At 54.7% G+C, this 19,658-nt stretch overlaps 2 protein-coding genes across 4 annotated transcripts in view; one reads left to right on the forward strand and one right to left on the reverse strand.

Moving 5' to 3' along the window:
• DNAH17 (dynein axonemal heavy chain 17) overlaps positions 1–19,658 on the forward strand; it is a 104,839-nt gene that overhangs the window by 69,882 nt on the left and 15,299 nt on the right. For all 3 annotated transcript variants that reach the window (XM_064495447.1, XM_031469216.2, XM_064495448.1), the window contains 15 exons: positions 1,323–1,484; positions 3,050–3,283; positions 4,607–4,771; positions 6,345–6,440; positions 6,579–6,796; positions 10,472–10,679; positions 10,919–11,034; positions 12,419–12,611; positions 12,926–13,161; positions 13,684–13,806; positions 15,206–15,410; positions 15,878–16,042; positions 17,276–17,416; positions 17,509–17,679; positions 19,276–19,398. In XM_064495447.1, coding sequence (XP_064351517.1) covers positions 1,323–1,484; positions 3,050–3,283; positions 4,607–4,771; positions 6,345–6,440; positions 6,579–6,796; positions 10,472–10,679; positions 10,919–11,034; positions 12,419–12,611; positions 12,926–13,161; positions 13,684–13,806; positions 15,206–15,410; positions 15,878–16,042; positions 17,276–17,416; positions 17,509–17,679; positions 19,276–19,398 — 2,556 coding nt within the window. The remainder of the gene's footprint in view (positions 1–1,322; positions 1,485–3,049; positions 3,284–4,606; positions 4,772–6,344; positions 6,441–6,578; positions 6,797–10,471; positions 10,680–10,918; positions 11,035–12,418; positions 12,612–12,925; positions 13,162–13,683; positions 13,807–15,205; positions 15,411–15,877; positions 16,043–17,275; positions 17,417–17,508; positions 17,680–19,275; positions 19,399–19,658) is intronic.
• PGS1 (phosphatidylglycerophosphate synthase 1) overlaps positions 10,219–19,658 on the reverse strand; it is a 72,376-nt gene continuing 62,936 nt past the window's right edge. Inside the window, exons 11-16 of the mRNA XM_064495450.1 lie at positions 15,678–17,265; positions 14,039–14,971; positions 13,688–13,877; positions 13,347–13,555; positions 12,688–13,090; positions 10,219–12,162 (exon numbers count right to left, since the gene is read on the reverse strand). The gene's annotated coding sequence lies outside the window, so the exon portion shown is untranslated. The remainder of the gene's footprint in view (positions 12,163–12,687; positions 13,091–13,346; positions 13,556–13,687; positions 13,878–14,038; positions 14,972–15,677; positions 17,266–19,658) is intronic.

Here is a 19,658-nt window from a genome sequence, read left to right on the forward strand (position 1 = left end):
CTGAGGATTGAACCCAGGACCTTCTGCATTCTAAGCACATGCTCTACCACTGAGCTGTACCCTCCCCCTTACAGTGTTGTGTTAGCTTCTGGTGTACATTGTGGTGTTTCAGTTATACAGATGTATGTTCTTTTTTATATGCTTTTCCATTATAGGTTATTACGAGATATTGAATATAGTTCCTTGTGCTGTACAGCAGGACTTGGTTTATCTATCTTTTTATTGAAGTATAGTCAGTTTATAATGTGTCGGTTTCTGGTGTACAAAATAACATTTCAGTCACCCGCATACATATATTCATTTTCATATTCTTTTTCTTATAAGTTATGACAAGATATTGGATAATACTGTTCTATACAGTATAAACTTGCTGTTTGTCTATCTTATATGTAGTAGTTAGTATCTGCAAATCCCAAACCCCCAATTTATCCCTTCCCACCTCTTGAACCCCCTGGTAACCGTAAGTTTGTTTTCTATGTGAGTCTGTTTCTGTTTTGTATATAAGTTCATTTGGTCTTTTTTTTTTTTTTTTTTTAAAGATTCCACATATGAGTGATATCATATGGTATTTTTCTTTCTCTTTCTGGCTTACTTCACTTAGTATAATTATCTATAGGTCTATCCAAATAGTGCAGATGGCATTATTTCATTCTTTTTTATGGCTGAGTAGTATCTCATTGTGTGTGTGTGTGTGTGTGTTTATACACAAATACACCACATCTTTGTTCAGTCATCTGTCAATAGACATTTAGGTTGCTTCCATGTCTTGGCTATTGTAAATAGTGCTGCTGTGAACATTGAGGTACATGTATCGTTTAAAAATTTTTATTTATTTAATTTTTTAAATGGCAGCACTGGGGATTGAGCCCAAGACCTCATGCATGCTAGGCATATGCTCTACCACTGGGCTACACCCTGTCCCCCTGCATGTATCGTTTTGAATTAGAGTTCCCTCTGGATATATGCCCAGTAGTGGGATTGTTGGATCCTAGGGTAAGTCTATTTTCAGTTTTTTAAGGACTCTCCATACTGTCCTCCATAGTGGCTGCACCAATTTACATTCCCACCAGCAGTGTAGGAGGGTTCCCTTTTCTCCACACCCTCTCTAGCATTTACTGTTTGTGGATTTTTTAATGATGGCCATTCTGACTGATGTGAGGTGATACCTCATTATAGTTCTGATTCGCTTTTCTCTGATAATTAGTGATACTGAACAACTTTTCATGTGAGAGCTTTTACTCAAACAGGCTTTCTGCAAAAGCACACAACCCGGCTCCTGCAGTGCTGTCCCTGACGGTAGCATTTCTGTGTCCTGCCTCCAGGTGATTCTATGTTTCTCCCCCGTGGGCTCCGTCCTGCGTGTCCGAGCAAGAAAATTCCCTGCTGTGGTCAACTGCACGGCCATTGACTGGTTCCACGAGTGGCCAGAGGACGCCCTGGTGTCCGTCAGCGCTCGCTTCTTGGAGGACACGGAGGGGATTCAGGTGAGTCCCCAGGCACAGAGTCAGAACTCAGGAGGAGTCAGCAGGTGAGACACTCACTTTGGGCGCAAGATTTAAGGGGGCACCAGCGACTTAATCCAGATTGGTGATGTTTTGATGCAGCAGTTTTAAAAACCAAAATGAATGCTGAACCATTGGAAATACCAAAATTGTTAACAAAGACAGGCTGCCGTTTGTTGGTTTCTTGGGACCGAGTTACGGTACCAGTCATTTAGCTCAGCTGGGGGTTCCGGGCCCCCTGTGGCTGCGGCCCCACAGGGCTGGTTCAGGGGGTGACCCCCCCCTTGCCTTGGGCTCTGACACGGCTCTGCCCCAGGGGCCAGGCCCACAGAGCGCCCTCACCTCTGACCTGCATCTCGGGGCGTGACAAATGTGACCGGGCCATGTAAGCCTTCTGTTTTCTGCTCCTTTTCTTTTACACTCTTTTTCTTTTTCTTTCTTCTTTTTTTTTCATTGAAGTGTAGTCAGTTTACAATGTTGTGTGTTTTTCTCTTTTTGGGGGGGCTGGTAATTAGGTTTATTTATTTTTTTAACGGAGGGGCTGGGGATTGAACCCAGGACCTTGTGCGTGCTAAGCATGTGCTCTACCACTGAGCTATGCCCTCCCCCTATTTTTCTTTGATTGAAAGATGGTGCCCACACTCACCATTTGAGCCCATTGCCGGCCTAGAAATTGACCTCTAGATGAGAAATTAACTGGCCTAGGCCATGACCTCTGACCCGGCCGATGCGCGTGATGTGCAGGCCTAAAATAAATCCCACTCGGCTGTCACGTCTTACTTATTTTGAACACATACGCAGTTATTAAGAAGGATGAAATAAGCCTGAAATTAACCTCTTCCCCGGTTTTTTAAAGATGGGTAGATTCCCCTGCCTGCCACCATTGGTTCACTGGCAGGGGAGACGCCCCCAGGGTGCTGCCGACACGGTGTGTCCTCCAGGCCCCGCGTGAAACGTGGAGATGCCTTCTGCGATGGGGGAAAGTGTCCCCAGCATGCGCCAGCAGGGGCCGTGAGAGATGCCCACAGAGCGTGTGTCGGACGAACTCCTTTTCAGATCCGCCTGCATTAAAGTTAATGTTGCGTGGATGATTCCCGGGCAGAGCTCCCGGTGCCTGTCTTCGGGCAGGTGGGGCGGGCCCAGGCCGTGGGGGCGGTGAGCCTGGTGCGGACGGAGGACAGAGGAGACTGGGAAGTGAGTTACTAAACCCCGGGGTGGGGAATGTCCAATAAGTGCTTGCAGAATTACCCGGGTTATTCAGACGTACTGAATATGCGGGTGTGAGAGAGAGAGAGCAGTAACCACCCTGCTGGACGCGGGCCCCTCGGGGATGCAGTGTCACCAGCGCCACGACAGGCCCTGCTGTCTTGGGCATCATTTGACGGCTGACGGCAAAGGCTGAGAGAGAAGGTACCTCTCACCTGGGTCCCCAGCAAGTGAGGGCGCCCACCTTGCTGATCCACTCTGCTCAGCAGCCTCCTCCTCTTCCCCCGGGCTGCTCCCCACAAGGCTCCCGGGGGATGAACGGCCCCGTCTTGTCTTTGCAGCCAGAAGTCAAGGCCTCCATCAGCCTCTTCATGTCCCACGTGCACACGACCGTCAACCAGATGTCCAAGGTGTACCTGGCCACCGAGAGGCGCTACAACTACACCACACCCAAAACCTTCCTGGAGCAGATCAAACTGTACCAGAGCCTGCTGGCCAAGAAGAGGATGGAGCTGGTGGCCAAAATCGAGAGGCTGGAGAACGGCCTGATGAAGCTGCAGAGCACGGCCTCCCAGGTAGGGGAGCCAGGGCCTCGAGATATGGTTCTGGAACCTTCCCCCACGTGTGTGACGCGAAGCGATCCCTGCCTCGGGGGGGCCTCCACACTCACACCAGGGCGAGTGCAGGGGTTGTAACGTGGACGGTGGACCCTGCACACTTTCGTGACGCTGACGTTGCAGTGGGTGCTTCTCATGGGCGTGGCATTGGCTCGTCCGGTCCAGTGTGGCCCACGAGGCCTGGTCCATCCCGAAATGCCGTTCACGCTGTGGTGCCCAGATGGACGTCTGCCACGCTTTGTTTCAGGCTGTATTGATTTTTAAGTTTTCCACTGGCTTTAAATGTCCTCTGTGGGCAGCCCCCTAACTCACAGCCACAGAGGCACAGGTGGGGGGCAGCCCAGCCCTTCTGCCCCTGGGGAGGCCTGAGCCCGAGTCCCACCAGCTCTGGTGGGGGCCCTGGGTCTGAGCCAGAGCTGTGCCACGGGCAGTGGTGCTCGGGTCAGGGCCACCCCCGTGGGGGCGGGGAGGGGAACATGGTGGTGGGATGGTGTCCAAGGAAGACAGAACTTGCAGGAGCCCAGAAGGTGCCTGCTCCCTCCCCAGACAGGAACAAGGGAGGAGCCCGGCCCAGCAGGTGTTTTTTTCCCCTCAAATGGACCTTTCAGAAGTGGCCCTGGGACACAGTGCGTGTGCCCAGCAGAGGGCTGTCACAGCAGCTGCGGGGCCTGCTCGTGGCAGAAGTCGTCCAGAGCGGGGGAGGACGTCTCAGCCGTCACTTACCACTCCCCAGCACTAGCCCGCTGCCCCCGTCCCCCAGCCGCCCGGGGCCTCGCACGTGCTCCCCAGGGGACTTTCCATCCCCAGCTCCAAGCTCCCTCCTGGGGCCCCACTGGCCTCCCCAGAACTCCTCAGCACGCTGGCTCTGCTGACATTTTTTTTTATCCAGCCACCTTGATTGTCACCTCCCTGAGCAACAGGAATGGGTCTTCTTTTCCTTCCTAACAGAGGGACTGGGGATTGAACACAGGACCTCGTGCGTGCTAAGCACGGGCTCTACCACTGAGCTCTGCCCACCTTCCGGGAACCGGTCTTATGCTTGCAACCCTGTGTACACAGTCGGTGCTCAATAAATACTTACCTTGGAGAAGTTGGAAAAGCACTTAGAAGTGAGTCACAGGGCGTGCAAGCAGCCGGCCGCCATGGCCCGTGACCCGGCAAAGTGGAGGGCAGTGTGCGGCCTCCAGGGCCACCAGGCTCTCTCACCTCCTCTTCCAGGAGGGCCGCCGGCTCTCTCACCTCCTCCAGGTGGGCCGCCTGCTCTCTCACCTCCTTCTCCAGGTGGATGACTTAAAAGCCAAGCTGGCGGTTCAGGAGGCTGAGCTCAAGCAGAAAAACGAGAATGCGGACAAGTTGATCCACGTGGTGGGCGTGGAAACCGAGAAGGTCAGCAAAGAGAAAGCCATTGCTGATGAGGAAGAGGTCAAGGTGGAGGTCATCAACAAGGTAGGCAGACGGGCACAGCTTCAGGAGGGAGGCGGCATGCGGCTCTGCTCGGCCGGGCCTTCCCAGGGTGGCCGGGATCTCCTACGGGGCCCCGGCAAAGCTGGGAGTTGGCCCGAACCAGCGGGAACCCGGAGGGAGGGCCTGTCTCCCAAGCACAGGCTCCCAGCTCAGCAGAGGGCTGCCCTTCAGAGAAACGCCCGTCCTGGAGGCTCGCTCCGGGAAGTGAGGCCCCCAGGCCCCAGACAGCTCTGCCGAGTCAGGTCTGCATCTTAGCAAAATGCTGGGGGTCTGGGAGCACAAGGAGGTTGAGAAGACGGCGTCGGAGCCCTGGTCCTCAGACTTGTGCACTGGGAGCCCCCACAGGTTCCGATACCACTGGCCCAGTGGGCTTCTAGCTGAAGGTCCACGTCATTGGGTTGATTTCTCATCGCCCCTCCTTGTGTGACGTTTGCATGTGCGTGAGTGTCTAAGTGTCCCCGTAATTGTCTGCTGTCACTTGAGATGGAGGATGGCCGGGCAGCACGTTTGTTTCTTTGTGTGGCCTCCTTCCATGGCCGCCTGGAGGAGCACAAGTTGGGAGAGCTCCTGGGCCGGGCCGGGTGGCCAGGAGCCCCGCTCCGTCCCTCACTGTAACCTGTACAACCACAGCCCCATGAGGCAGATCAGACCACTGGGGTCCAGGGTGGTCAGCCGTGTGCCCAAGGTCTCACAGTTAGCAAGGGACAACATCAGAGTCCGAGCCAGGACCCACACCTGCACCCTGAATTCTGGGACCTGCCATCCAGTACTCACATGCAGCTTGTAATGTCAGGGCGCCCGCCCCTCTCCACCCCCGATCCAGAAATGAGCCCCCAGGCAGGCTCCAGGGACGCAGGCTCAGGTGCTGCGCCCAGCACAGCCGGCCGGGTCAGTGCCTTCTGGGCCCGTTCCCTTAGCTGTGGCCCACGTGTCCCTAAAGCAGGGTGCGGACTGGGGTTCTCCAGGAGGCTGTTCGCTGAGAGACCCTCTTCTTTCTTTCCTCCCTGCGCCCGGCGAGCCCCCGGCCCCAGCTGGCTGCTTCACCTCTCCCATCACAGAGGCTGCTCCTGCCTGATGGATACCAAGCTCCTCCTGGTCTCTCTGCTTGGCATCTGAAAGCTCAGAGGGGCTCTTCTGACCCGAAGAGTGAATGAATACATGCATGAATGAATGAATGCACAGGCATGAATGAAGGGGAGGGTGAGCTGTACCACTGAAATGGTCCATTTTAGAGGGATTACACGATGGTGCCAGGATGAAAGCCTTGGTGCCTCAGAGTGGGGTGGCCTGCGCGGCCCGAGGGTTCCATCCAGTCCTGGAAGTGGAGCCCACAGAAGGGACAGTTCTCATTCCTGAATCACAAGTCGGTGGACGCCTGGCTCATTCTGACCTGAGTGAGGGGCAGAGGAGGCTCGGAGGAGAGAGGCAGGCTCCAGGGGCGACCCAGTGCCCCCGCCCCTCCCCTCCCCTCCCCATGCCGCCCGTGCCCCCCCGCCACCACACACGCTGCCTGAACGGACCCCTGCATCCATCTTCCTGTCTGGCTTCCTTCCAGAATGTCACTGAGAAACAAAAGGCCTGTGAGATGGACCTGGCCAAGGCAGAGCCGGCCCTGCTGGCTGCCCAGGAGGCCCTGGACACTCTGAATAAGGTGAGGGAAGGAGGAAGATACGGGGGACCCCAGCCCGAGCAGAGAGGAGACGCCGAGGGGTCGGGGGCTGCCACTGGGAGCCTCTTGGTTCTGCTCGGGGCTACATCCCCATTCGGGTCCGTCCGTCTGTCTTGGCAGAACAATCTGACAGAGCTGAAGTCCTTCGGGTCCCCCCCAGATGCCGTGGTCAACGTCACAGCCGCCGTCATGATTCTGACCGCTCCCGGGGGCAAGATCCCCAAGGACAAGAGCTGGAAGGCTGCGAAAATCATGATGGGCAAGGTGGACACCTTCCTGGACTCCTTGAAGAAGTTTGACAAGGAGCACATCCCCGAGGCCTGCCTGAAAGCGTTTAAGTGAGTCAGGACGCGGCCGCCCCAGGGGGCCAGCTCAGTCCCTGCGCCTCCTGGGTGTTCTCCTGCCTGGCCCCGCCCCCGGCCCCGCCCCGCCCCGCGTGGTCCCAAGTGGAGCCTGTGCTTGCGGGGGGTGGGGAGGGGTCTGGGCGGCACAGAGCCACGTGGGACCCCAAAGACCTGCCTGCACCTGAGCTGCCCAGGCGTCGAGGTGAAGTGTGGGCCCAAGGCCACAGGGAGCCCCATTCACCCGCTGTCTCCCCGCCCTCGCTCAAGGGGCGCGAGATGGTCGCTTAGATGGGATGGGGGCGGATCCGTGGGCTGGGCCGGAGGGGTGGCTTCGGTGGTCTGCCCGCCCCCTGGGTGGTGCCGTGTGCAGGGATCATGGGCAGTGCTCTGCCTTTGCTCCCGGCATCTCCAGAGTGGCAGTTGGGTTTTTGGTCTTTTCGTATCTTGTGCACAGTTTGCCCCAGCTGTGCCTGAATGTAGTTATTTTCAGTCCCTATATTTTCTTGGTATTTTGTTGCTTGGAGAGATGTTTGTCTAGATGCAGGCACTTTAGCAAAGGGTCCCAGGTCCCAGCTCCCAGCCTGTCGCAAGGTGGGGCTTGAGGAGGGTGTACAGCGGGGGGACTTCCACGTTTTGCCCCATGAATTCCAACACCATTGATGCTGAGCATTTTTTTCATGTGCCTATTGGCCGTTTGTATGTCTTCACTGGAGAATTGCTTGTTTAGGTCTTCTGCCCACTTCTGGATTGGGTTGTTTGGTTTTTTGTTATCAAGTTCTATGAGCTGTTTATATATTCTGGAAATTAAGCCTTTGTCAGTCACATCATTTGCAAATATTTTCTCCTATTCCATAGGTTGTCGTTTTGTTTTGCTTATGGTTTCCTTTGCAAAATCTTATAGATGTAATTAGGTCCTATTTGTTTATTTTTGCTCTTATTCCTATTGCCTGGGTAGACTGCCTTAAGAGAACATTGCTAAGATTTATGTTAGAGAATGTTTCGCCTATGTTTTTTTCAGATTTATCATGTCTCGTCTTATATTTAAGTCTTTAAGCCATTTTGAGTTTATTTTTGTGTGTGGTGTGATGGCGTGTTGTAGCTTCATTGATTTATGTGCAGCTGTCCGCCTTTCCCAACACCACTTGATGAAGAGACTGTCTTTTCTCTGTTGTGTATTCTTGCCTCCTTTGTCAAAGATTACTTGACCATAGGTCTGTGGGTTTATTTCTGGGTCTCTATTCTGTTCCGTTGATCCATACGTCTGTTTTTATGCCAGTACCATGCTTTTTCGGTTACTGTAGCTCTGTAGTATTGCCTGAAGTCTGGGAGGGTTATTTCTCCAACTTTGTTCTTCTTCTTTAATATTGCTTTGGCAATTCTGGGTCTTTGGTGTTTCCATATAAATTTTAAGATTGATTTAGTTCTGTGAGAAATGTCCTGGGTAATTTGATAGAGGTCGCATTAAATCTGTAGATTGCTTTGGGTAGTCTGGCCATTTTAACAATATTAATTCTTCCAGGCCAAGAGCATGGGGTATCTTCCCATTTCTTTAAGTCATCTTTAATTTCCTCAATCAGTGTTTTGCAGCCCTCCGTGTATATAAGTCTTTCACCTCTTTGGTCAGATTTATTCCTAAGTATTTTATTGTTCTGGATGAGATTTTAAAAGGGATTGTTTCTTTACTCTCTTTTCCTTCTAACTCATTGTTAGCGTAAAGAAATGCAACTGACTTTTGTATGTGAAGCTTGCATGCTGCTACCTTGCCGAATTCTTTCTTCAGCTCTAGTGGTTTTTGTGTGGCGCTTTTAGGGTTTTCCATATATAGTGTCATGTCATCCACATACAGTGACAATTTTACCTCTTCTCTTCCAGTTCGGATCCCTTTCATTTCCTTTTCTCGTCTGATTGCTGTGGCCAGGACTTCCAAGACTGTGTTGAATAGAAGTAGTGAGAATGGGCATCCTTGTCTTGCCCCAGATTTTAGAGGGAAGGCTCTCAGCTTTTCACCCGTGAGTGTTATGCTGGCCGTGGGTTTGTCACAATTAATTTTTATTACCCTGAGATATGTCCCCTCTGTATCCACTTTGGTAAGAGTTGTTATCATAAATGGATGTTGAATTTTATCAAATGCTTTTTCTGCATCTATTGAGATGATCATGTGGTTTTTGTCCTCTCTTTGGTTGTTGTGGTGTATCGCGCCGATTGATTTGCGTACGTTGAACCATCCTTGTGTCCCTGGGATGAATCCAACTTGATTGTGGTGTATGATCTTTTTTATGTGCTGCTGGATTCTGCTTGCTAATATTTAGTTGAGGATTTTGCATCTACGTTGATCAGTGTTACTGGCCTATAATTTTCTTTCTTGGTAACATCTTTGTCTAGTTTTGGTATCAGGGCGACAATGGCTTCATAGAATGAGTTTGGGAGTACTCCCTCCTTTTCAGTCATTTGGAGGAGTTGGAGAAGGACCGGTATGAGCTCCTCATCGTATGTTTGGTAGAATTCCCCAGTGAAGCCATCTTGACCAGCTTGATTTTTAACAGTCGTAACTCACTTAACCATTCCTGCGATGTTGGGGATTTAGGCTTGTCTCCACCTCTGCCATCAGACATGGTGCTGCGATAGATGTCGTCTCCTGGTCACCCAGCAGACTCTGGCCCACCACCTCCCCACTCACCCTGGAGTGTGTTTAAGAGATGCAAACCCGTTTTAATGATTAGCCTAAACAAAAGTGTAAAATAAGCCAGAGGGAGGAAATGACAGGCTGTATTCCCCACCTAAATTCAAACCACGCCTCAGTTAGGGTTATGAGTCACCCATTCGGAATTCCTGCTGCAGACAGCTCAGTCTGTTACACTTAATGATGTTGTCATCACTTTAAAAACACTTGTTCCTAGAGCGTCTTAACTGCATCTCTGGGCATTTTTCCTCGTCACTCTTGTAAGGTGATGCCTGCAACATCACCTCTTTTAAAGCCTCATCCTTAGCGCCTTAGCCTCACGGGTGATCCTGGGAAACTGGGCCCAGGGGGAGGCAGAAGTGGCCAGTGGTGGGCAGGACAGGGTCTTCTGGGGCCGTGTGAATCCCCGCACTGCCCCATCCAAGTGGTGTCACCTTGGGGGAGACACTCAGCCTCTCTGGGCCTGTTGCCCCCAGGTAAGATGGGGTAGTGACACTGGCCCAGGTGGGGGTGCGCTCCAGGAGCTAACACTGGGGAGGCACTCAGAATAGCACCTAACACTCGGCCCCCCACGGGAGAACTTGGTGAAGAGACCCTGGTACCACCACTTCCTGTCAGCATTACTCTGGGCAAGTCGCTGACTCCCCCCGCCCAGACCCCTGTTTCTTGCCTCTGCATGGAGTCCTTGCAGAATGAAAACATGACCAGCTATATGAAGCACCGAGGACACAGAGGGTTAAAGAAATGCTGGTTTTCTTCCATCATCTAGAACATGGGACTGTAAATCACAACTTCCTGTTCCCGTGCACACCCCAAATTCTACTTCAAAGGCCAGAATTCTTTCATTCTTTTCTTCTTAATGTAATTGTTAAGATGCAAAAGAAAGTTAAACATGCTCCCCCTGCTCTGGCTCATAATCTGGGCCAGAGCCGCTGATGGTCACAGAGCTGGGAAGGGACTGGCCCCCGTCACCCACTGTCCCCCTCCAGGCCCTACCAGGGCAACCCCACCTTCGACCCCGAGTTCGTCCGCTCCAAATCCACGGCCGCCGCGGGCCTGTGCTCCTGGTGCATCAACATCGTGCGCTTCTACGAGGTCTACTGCGACGTGGCCCCCAAGAGGCAGGCGCTGGAGGAGGCCAATGCCGAGCTGGCAGAAGCACAGGAGAAGCTCTCCCGCATCAAAAATAAGATCGCGGTGAGTGCGTGCCCAGCCCGCCCCCGTGAGCCCCGGAGCCCCTGCGCGCAGGCCAGTCCATGTCTCCCTTTAAAAGAGGTTGGCTCGGTCTCTGCCATGAGTCATTCAGGGGCGAGAGAGAGCCTGCAGGCTGACATTGGGCCCCGATCACCCCAGGAGGCGGCCCGTGTCCTGTGCTCCGTGCCCTCCGGCCCCATGGGGACCCCTCATTTCAGGGCCTTTCCGTCTTATTCCTCCAGGAACTCAATGCCAACCTTAGCAACCTGACATCAGCGTTTGAAAAAGCAACTGCGGAGAAAATCAAGTGTCAGCAGGAGGCAGACTCCACCAATAGGGTGATCTCGTTGGCTAACAGGTGCCTTGCTCCCCCTGCCCCCAGTCCCGCAGGCCCCCTCCTGTCCCTAGACCCCTTGAAAGGGACGAGCCCACAGAATGGCTCTTGTGGGGGGCACAGGGGATAAGCCCGAGGTTGAGGCATCAATGCCACAACCCCCACTTTTTCAGCACAAAGTCATGAGAATAAACCCACTAATTGTTAACTGGCGCCTCCCCATCTGGGAGCTGGTAACCCTCCACATGGGACCTACTCGGTGATCTTCAGGAAACACGACCTTCCCCAGGGCTTCCTGGGACCTGGTGTCCACTGAGGCTCATTTTGGGTGGGGTCCCGCTAGGGCCCACTCTCAACCACGTGCACAGCGTCTCCAGGGTCATCTCAGCACGCTTCTGTTTTATGGTTTATACGGGTACAGGTTTCCAGTAGGCACCTTGAAACCGCACAGGGAAACGGAATCAATGTTGATGCTATATTTGACTTAACCCAAATCTGATCGTTCTGACGCAGATCAATCAATGTAAGAATGATCACTGAGAGGGTTCACGTGCCTGCTCTGGCTCTGAGCCCCAAAGTCCGTGTGTTTATGCCTACGGCCCGTCTCAGCTCAGGCCCGCCACAGCCCAGGCAACCGCGTGTGGCTTGCAGCCGCCCAGTGGGCAGCACAGCTTCAGGGCTTTCTTTTCATACTTTCAAAAGCGAGGCTGGGAGCCTGGCACAGGGCAGGGGGTGGCGCCAGTTCCAGGGTGTGGCTTCTGGTTGTGTTTTCTCCTCTCCCATGGGTTGGCGACCGCTGAGTGGTTGTTGTCAGTGTGATGTGGGGGACCCTGGGAGGTCCCCAGGCTGCATGACTGGCCTCCAGCGGGATGTGGACTCCCCTCTGTCCAGACAGAATGGTTTTTTGGTCCATGGGAGGAAGGGCTGCTTGGCTGATGCTGAAGACAGACCTCAGGGGGCCTCGTCAGGCACCCACACTTTCATAAATGTGTCGGCGCTCTCAGACTCCCGGGGTTTGCACTCTGTGCAGGGCCAGGTGGCCACCACCCGGCTTCCTCCAGCCCAAAGCGTGTGCTCAGTGACGTCCAGGCAGCATCCTCCGCCCGCGGGTGATGTGGTCAGCTAGCATCAGTGTCCAGGTGACATCAGCGCCTTGGGAAAAGGGAAGTCCCATGTTCCTAACCGCAGCCAGAAAGTGTTAGTTTTGCTTCCCTAAAGCATTCATTCCCCCAAGCTCCCCTCAAAGCACATTTGTTCCTGAACAGCTGAGCAAGGTAAGGATTTGAAACCGGAACTTCCGCAGGAGTTAAAATGGAGATGCGCCTCTCCTGGCCTTGCGGTCTGTCCTCGCTTCTGCCCGGGCGCGGGCTTCTATCCCTCCCTGAGCCCTTCCCCCGCCCCTTCCCAGGCTGGTAGGAGGACTGGCTTCGGAAAACGTCCGCTGGGCCGAATCGGTGGAGAACTACAAGGGCCAGGGGGTCACCCTGTGCGGGGACGTACTGCTGATTTCTGCCTTCGTGTCCTACGTGGGCTACTTCACCAAGAAGTACCGAAATGAGCTGATGGAGCGCTTTTGGATCCCTTACATAAATCAACTGAAGGTAAGGGGTCCAGTCACGTTCATTGCTTAGGAGATCCGGGGAGGCTCCTAGCAGGGCGGTCACAGCCAGATCTCACCTGCACTCCTGCGACGGAGGCTCCAGCCAGCCATTCGGGGTGTAGCCAGTGGCCCAGTGTGGCCCATGCCGACATCCTCTCTGGCTGGGTTCCCAGCTGCTCCATCAGGGAGACGCCATCTTCGCCCCCTGCCCCCCACCACCTTCAGGTGGCCCAGCAGCCACCATCTAATAGCAGGGTTACCGGGAGAGCTGTTTTCCGTCGAGCGATGAGTCAGGCCGTGTCGCCCCCTCGGCAGGCCCCCATCCCGATCACGGAGGGTCTGGACCCCTTGAGCCTGCTGACCGACGATGCGGACGTGGCCACCTGGAACAACCAGGGGCTCCCCAGCGACCGCATGTCCACGGAGAACGCCACCATCCTGTGCAACACGGAGCGCTGGCCCCTCATCGTGGACGCCCAGCTGCAGGGGATCAAGTGGATCAAGAACAAATATGGCAGCGAGCTGAAGGCCATCCGCCTGGGGCAGAAGAGGTGCGCGGCCGGGCGGCCGGGGGCGGGACACGCGCCCTGGGCCTTTCACCCCTGTTGAATGGGTGGGCGGGTCTTTGGGAACAAACTCGGGCCCACGGGTGGCTTCTCTTAATACTCGGCCCCGGGAAAAGCGCCACGGTGAAGAGTTAACCTCGAGGCTCTTCCCTCCCTGGTTACCCGCTGACCTGGGCTCTGCTGGGTTGGTCCTGCCGGCCGGGGGCGCTGCAGGCCACCATCCACCTCCCCTCCTCTCGAGAAACAGTGGCCACAATGCAGCTGGGCGATGGGAGGGGACGCAGACGTGGACTGTCTGGCTCCACAGTCACACGCGGCTCTGTTTTCACCTCAACTCCTGCCAGCCCAGGGCTGATTTCTGGAGAAGCCCGGAGCTCCCCTGGGGAAGGACAAGTTGGGGAGGGGAGTGAGCCGTTGGCCCCCAAGTCACCTGTCCCGGTCACTCTGAGGCGGCCTCGTGGGGTCACCGGGCCCCATGGCATCGTGGCCCCCGTGCTGTGCCCACAGCTACCTGGACATCATCGAGCAGGCCATCTCAGAAGGCGACACCTTGCTCATTGAGAACATTGGCGAGACTGTGGACCCCGTGCTGGACCCTCTGCTGGGCAGGAACACGATCAAAAAGGGAAAGTGAGTTGCGGGGTCTGCTCTGGGGTTTCACCCGCATCGGCGTCCTCAGGGGTGGGGTCTGGCCTCTGGACCTAGAGAAGGAGCAGCGGGGAGTTTGCTTCCTCGGAGGCCTCGGGGCTTCAGCAAAAGGCCACTGGGTGTGAAGGAACCCCAGCTCCCAGGGGAGAGACTGGAAGCTCGGGGGCCACATCCTTGTCAGGAAGCTCCACACCAACATTTTATGAGCAGCTACCTGCAGAGGGCGCTCCTTAACGGTCGTGTTCTGTGTTTCTGCTTCTATGCATTTTGCCAGCCTTGAGTTGTATTACTATTCCTTTCTATTCAGGTGAGAGTCCTATGATGTAAAATTAACCGTTTTAAAGTGACCAGTTCAGTGGCATTTTGGACATTCACAGTGTTGTGCAGCCATCACCCCTACCTTGTTCCAAAACACTCTCATCACCCCAGAGGGAGCCCCTTACTTTTTAAGCACTCACTCCCCACGTCCCCACCCCCAGCCCCCGGAAGCCACCAGTCTGCTGTCCGTAGGGATCTGCATGTTCTGGGCGGTTCGTATCAATGGGATCCTACAATAGGTGTCTGTTCTCGGCTGGCGTCTCTCTGTGCTGTGTTCAAGGTTCCTCTGAGTTGGAGCGAGCATCTGTACTATGTGCTTTTTTTGTGGCTGAATAATATTTCATCATGTGCAGCTGCCACATTTTGTTCATCCAGTCATTGGTTGATACATTGAGCTTGTATTACTCCGATATTAGAAACATCAGGTCAACTTAACAGATGTAAAGGTCAGAGTTGATCGGAGCCACGGGTAAACACAGGTGCACGCAGAAGCCCGAAACGGAGGAGGCAGATAAATATGCTGATATCCAAGACTCTGAGAACGGCCCAGAATGAGTGCTGATACCCAGGGGGTGATGTTAAAGGCCCCCCAAAAGTGAACTTGGCCAGTAGGAGGGGAGAGCAGGGCAGGGAGCTGGAGCGAGCACCTCCCAACAGTGGATTAGCAGACCTGGTTCCCACCTGGGCCCTGTTAGGAGCTCCGAGGATGTTCTGAATAGGTGTGTTGGGTCTTTGTGATGTTAATGGCTTTGGGGTGGAGCCCAGGCTAGAGCGTTTCTGCAGAGGCTCCCGGTGAGTGAGACGTGCAGCCAGAGTGGGGTAAACACTCCTATAAAACCAGAACAAACCAGCCTGAGAAAAAGCAGGTGCATCTTATAGAACGGCCAGTCTTGGGCCAGAGAGGAGGACAGGGACCAGGAGAGTCACAGTCAGACTCCCAGTGACCAGAGGGCTCCGGGCGGCAGCCTGGCCTGGGGGCTGGTGGGAAAGGGGGGTCTGCGTGTGCTGCTGCCCCTCGGTCGCCGGGGACCCTCCTAACCCCTTCCTCCGGTGACCCCCCCAGGTTCATTAAGATCGGTGACAAGGAGGTGGAGTACCACCCCAAGTTCCGCCTGATCCTGCACACCAAGTACTTCAACCCCCACTACAAGCCCGAGATGCAGGCCCAGTGCACCCTGATCAACTTCCTGGTCACCAGGGATGGGCTCGAGGACCAGCTCTTGGCCGCCGTAGTGGCCAAAGAGCGCCCGGATCTGGAGCAGCTGAAGGTACACTGTCACACGAGGAGCAGGGCGGGCGGCTCAGAGACGAGAGGGGGCAGGGTCACTGTGATGAGACATCGAGACATCTGGCAGTTTCTCTCTGAGGTTGGCTCGACGTGTCACCCTGAATGTGTTCTGTATGACAGAATGGGTCCCTGCTCCTCCCCAGCCACCTCCCGAATCTCATTCGAAATCAAGTGACAGCTTCACCGAGAGAACAGTCACAGCAGGGCCCCGGGTGGCCCTAATGCCCAAGTCCCCCCGCTCACTTACTTGGCGGTCCGAGCCACTCACGTGGGCTCACAGGGGTCCCAGGCCGTTCTGGAGGTCCCACTCCTGACCCGTTCGTCCAGGCTTGCTGTGTTCCTCCCGGTCCGAGTCCTGGGGCCCTGTCGCAGCTGTAGAGGGGCCCCCCAACAGGGGAGGCCAGGCTGTGACTGATTTCCCTGCCGGGGTCTCTGCCTCTCCTGCAGGCAAACCTCACCAAGTCACAAAATGAATTTAAGATTGTCCTGAAGGCACTGGAAGACTCCCTGCTGGCCCGGCTGTCAGCCGCGTCGGGGAGCTTCCTGGGGGACACTGCCCTAGTAGAGAATCTGGAAACCACCAAACACACGGCCAGCGAGATTGAGGAGAAGGTAAGACATGGTCTTGGGGGGCCCACACCCTCACACCCCGGCCGGAGCACACTGGGGTTGGGGGGACGGCAGCTGGGCTGATGGTCACTCAGAGTAGAAGCCACAGCCACGTGAGGGCCCCTGGCAGCCTCGGGTGAGGACAAGGGGCACAGATGCCCAGCGGGCACCCCAGGTATTTGCTGGGAGGCCCCCAGGACGGCCTCTGACAGAGCCAAGGGCTGTGGATGGGGGCAAGGGGGGCCCCTCTGCTGACCGGCACTGCCCACCTGCTGTTGGTCTCACTCACGCTCCTTTTCTTAAAATCAGTTAATTTTTAAACTGAAGTATAGTTGATGTACAATGTTGTGTCAGTTTCAGGGGGAAAGCAAAGTGATCCAGTCATTTTTTTTCCAGACTGTTTTCCATTACAGGTCATTACAGAATATTGAACATAGTTCCCTGTGCTGTACAGTGGGTCCCTGTTTATCCATTTTATATACAGTAGTGTCTGTTAACCCCAGACTCCTGATTTATCCCTCCCCCTCCTCACTTCCCCCTTTGGTAACCATGAGTTTGCTTTCTGCATCTGAGTCTGTTTGTTTTACATATAGATTCACTTGTAGTATTTTTAGATTTTACATACAAGCGATATCATATTTGTCTTTGTCTGACTGACTTCACTTATATGGATAATCTCTAGGTCCATCCAAATAATGCGAATGGCATTAATTTTTATGGCTGAGTAATATTCCATCGTGTGCATATCCACCACATCTTCTTTATCTAATTATCTGTCGATGGACACTTAAGTGGCTTCCATGTCTTGGCTGTTGTAAACAGTGCTGCTGTGAGCACTGAGGTGTGTCTTTTTGAATTAGAGTTTCCGTCTTTTCCAGATACATGCCCAGGAGTGGGATTGCTGGGTCATATGGTGGCTCTGTTTTAACTTTGTAAGAAGCCTCCATACTGTTCCCCACGGTGGCTGCACCAAATCACACTCCCACCAGCGGTGCGGGAGGGCTCCTTGCCTCCACAGCCTCTCCGGCACTCACCGTCTGAGGACTCTGTAGTGACGGCCGTTCTGGCTGGGGGGAGGTGGTACCTCGCTGTGCTTCTGATTTGCATCTCTCTGATGCTTAGCGACGTCAGGCACCTTCCTGTGTGCCTGTTGGGCGTCTGTGTGTCTCCTCTGGGGAGATGTCTGTTTAGGTCTTCCACCTGATTTCTCGCTGGGTCCTTCTTGTCTGCTTTGAGGTACAAGAGGCCAAAATCACAGAGGTTAAAATCAACGAGGCGAGAGAGAGCTACCGGCCGGCGGCGGAGAGGGCGTCCCTGCTGTACTTCATCCTGAGCGACCTCAACAAGATCAACCCCATCTACCAGTTCTCGCTCAAGGTGCGGCCGCGCCCGGGCCGGGAGCCCGCCATGGGCAGCGTGGGGCAGCCCCGCAGGCCCCCTGAGCTCGGTGACCGCCCCCACCTCCCCAGGCCTTCAACGTGGTGTTCGAGAAAGCCATCCAGAAGACCGCCCCCGCAGACGAGGTCCGGCAGCGTGTCATCAACCTGACGGACGAGATCACCTACTCCGTCTACATGTACACGGCCCGCGGGCTCTTCGAGCGAGACAAGCTCATCTTCCTGGCACAGGTGGCGTTTCAGGTAACATCTGGCCTCAGCGCCCACAGTGGGGTCCTTGGGCCGGCAGCCTGAGCCCTCCAGGGTAGGGGTTGGGGGGAAAGGTGGGGAGCAGGTGGGGGGGTGCTTTTTGGAAATGCAGAGTCCCAGGCCACGGTCCAGACCCCTATGGATCCCAACCTGCACTTTAACAAAATTCCTGGGTGATTGATGAAGTTTGTGGCTGAGTTGATGTCAGGGAAGGTATTGCAGTGGGAGCCGTTTGGGCGGGTGGGTGGGGGAGGCGGTTCAGTTACAGAGAACTTACGAGGAAACGTCATTCTGTTACGTTGAAGTGGTGCTGAGTCAACGGTCCCACCCTAGTGCTTAGTCTGCTGTGGGTTTGGAACAATGGTTCTTAAGGAAGTACAGGCACCACTGAGTACACATCCCTCCTATTCATGCTGACAGATTTAAATAATTTGCTCACCACACAAAAGGCCAATAAATCAAGAGTTGAGGTGCTGGGGTAAGGAATAGCAACTTTATTCTGAAAGCCAGCAGACCGAGAAGATGGCAGATTAGTGTCCCAAAGAACTATCTTCCCTGAGACAGAATTCAGGCTTCTTTTACACTAAAAGGGGAGGGAGGTGTGGCTGGTTGTTGCAAACTTCTTGGTGCTGGAATCCTTTGTTCTTGCAGTTGTCCATGTAGGTGTAGTCACAGCGTTCCTATAAACCTCCAATAAGACGAATGTGATTCCCTGTTCTGCAGCTTTTTAAGGAAAAGCGTTACACCTTTAAAGGTCAGACCAGAGAATGGGCTCTCCTGTATATTTGAGACCATAGGCAACATTCTTTTACAAAAGGTGCAGAGCCGGCCCAGGAGACAGAGCACAGGGTTAGAGCCAAAGGGACAGATCTAATGTGGAGTCAAGTTCTTCTCTGTTACAAATGTATACAGCCAAAAGAGAGCGATTGGAAGCACGTATTCAAACAAACACACGCATAGAAACCCTCACGGAGGCATTATTCACAAGAGCCAAAAGGTAGAAACGGCCCACGTGTGCAGCGACAGGTGGTGGGTAAGCAAGGTGCGGTCCCTCCACACAGCGGCACGTTGTCTGTGCATAAAGAGGAGTGAAGCCCTGACACGTGCTGCAACACGGATGAGCCTTGGAAAACACGCTCAGTGAACGTAGCCAGATGCAAAAGGCCTTGGATTGTGCGACTCCCTTTCCGGGAAGTGTCCGAAATGGGCAAATCTGTAGAGATAGACGGCCCAAGGCTGGGGCAGGAAGATGAGGGCGAGACTGCCAAAGGGTCCAGGGCTTCGCTTTGCGGTGATTAAAAGCAGTTCTGGCTCCAGACAGTGGTGATGCTTATAGAACGGTGTGCTCTGGATTTTAGACTCTTAATAGGACATTTTTACATTATGTGTGTTTTACCACAATTAAAAGCAAAGAAAGGCGCTGACAGGTTCCGCCCCGACCCCAAGGGGCAGGCCAGTGCTTCCGCTGCAGGCGGGGCTGTGAGCCCCTCTCTGCCCGACCTGCGCCCGGGGCTGGGGCGCTCCTGCCGGGGGCTGTCCCCCGCCCAGCGCTGCTGTGGGACAACATCTCAGTGCGCCCACGCCCCTCAGGTATTGTCCATGAAGAAACAGCTGAACCCGGTGGAGCTGGATTTCCTCCTGCGGTTCCCGTTCAAGGCCGGGGTCGTGTCGCCGGTGGGCTTCCTGCAGAATCAGGCCTGGGGCGGCATCAAGGTTGTGCTCAGACTTGAACGCCGCGTGCTCCCCGCGCCGCGGGCCTTCCCTGCTCACCCTGGGCTGGTTCATGGGGCCCCCCGACCGCGACACTCAGAGGCTCGACGTGGCCCCAGTGGAGGACGGGCTGCCTGCTTGGCTCGCGGGGACTGCTGTCCTACTGGGCCCAAGCAACGTGCACCATCATGTCCTCGCGCGCTCCCTGCAGGTGGCAGGCTGGGCCCCAGGGTGTGTCCAGAGGCTGCCCCTCCCCTCTTCCA

This window comes from Camelus dromedarius, chromosome 16 (genome assembly GCF_036321535.1).
Source record: "Camelus dromedarius isolate mCamDro1 chromosome 16, mCamDro1.pat, whole genome shotgun sequence".
Classification (NCBI taxonomy): domain Eukaryota; kingdom Metazoa; phylum Chordata; class Mammalia; order Artiodactyla; family Camelidae; genus Camelus; species Camelus dromedarius.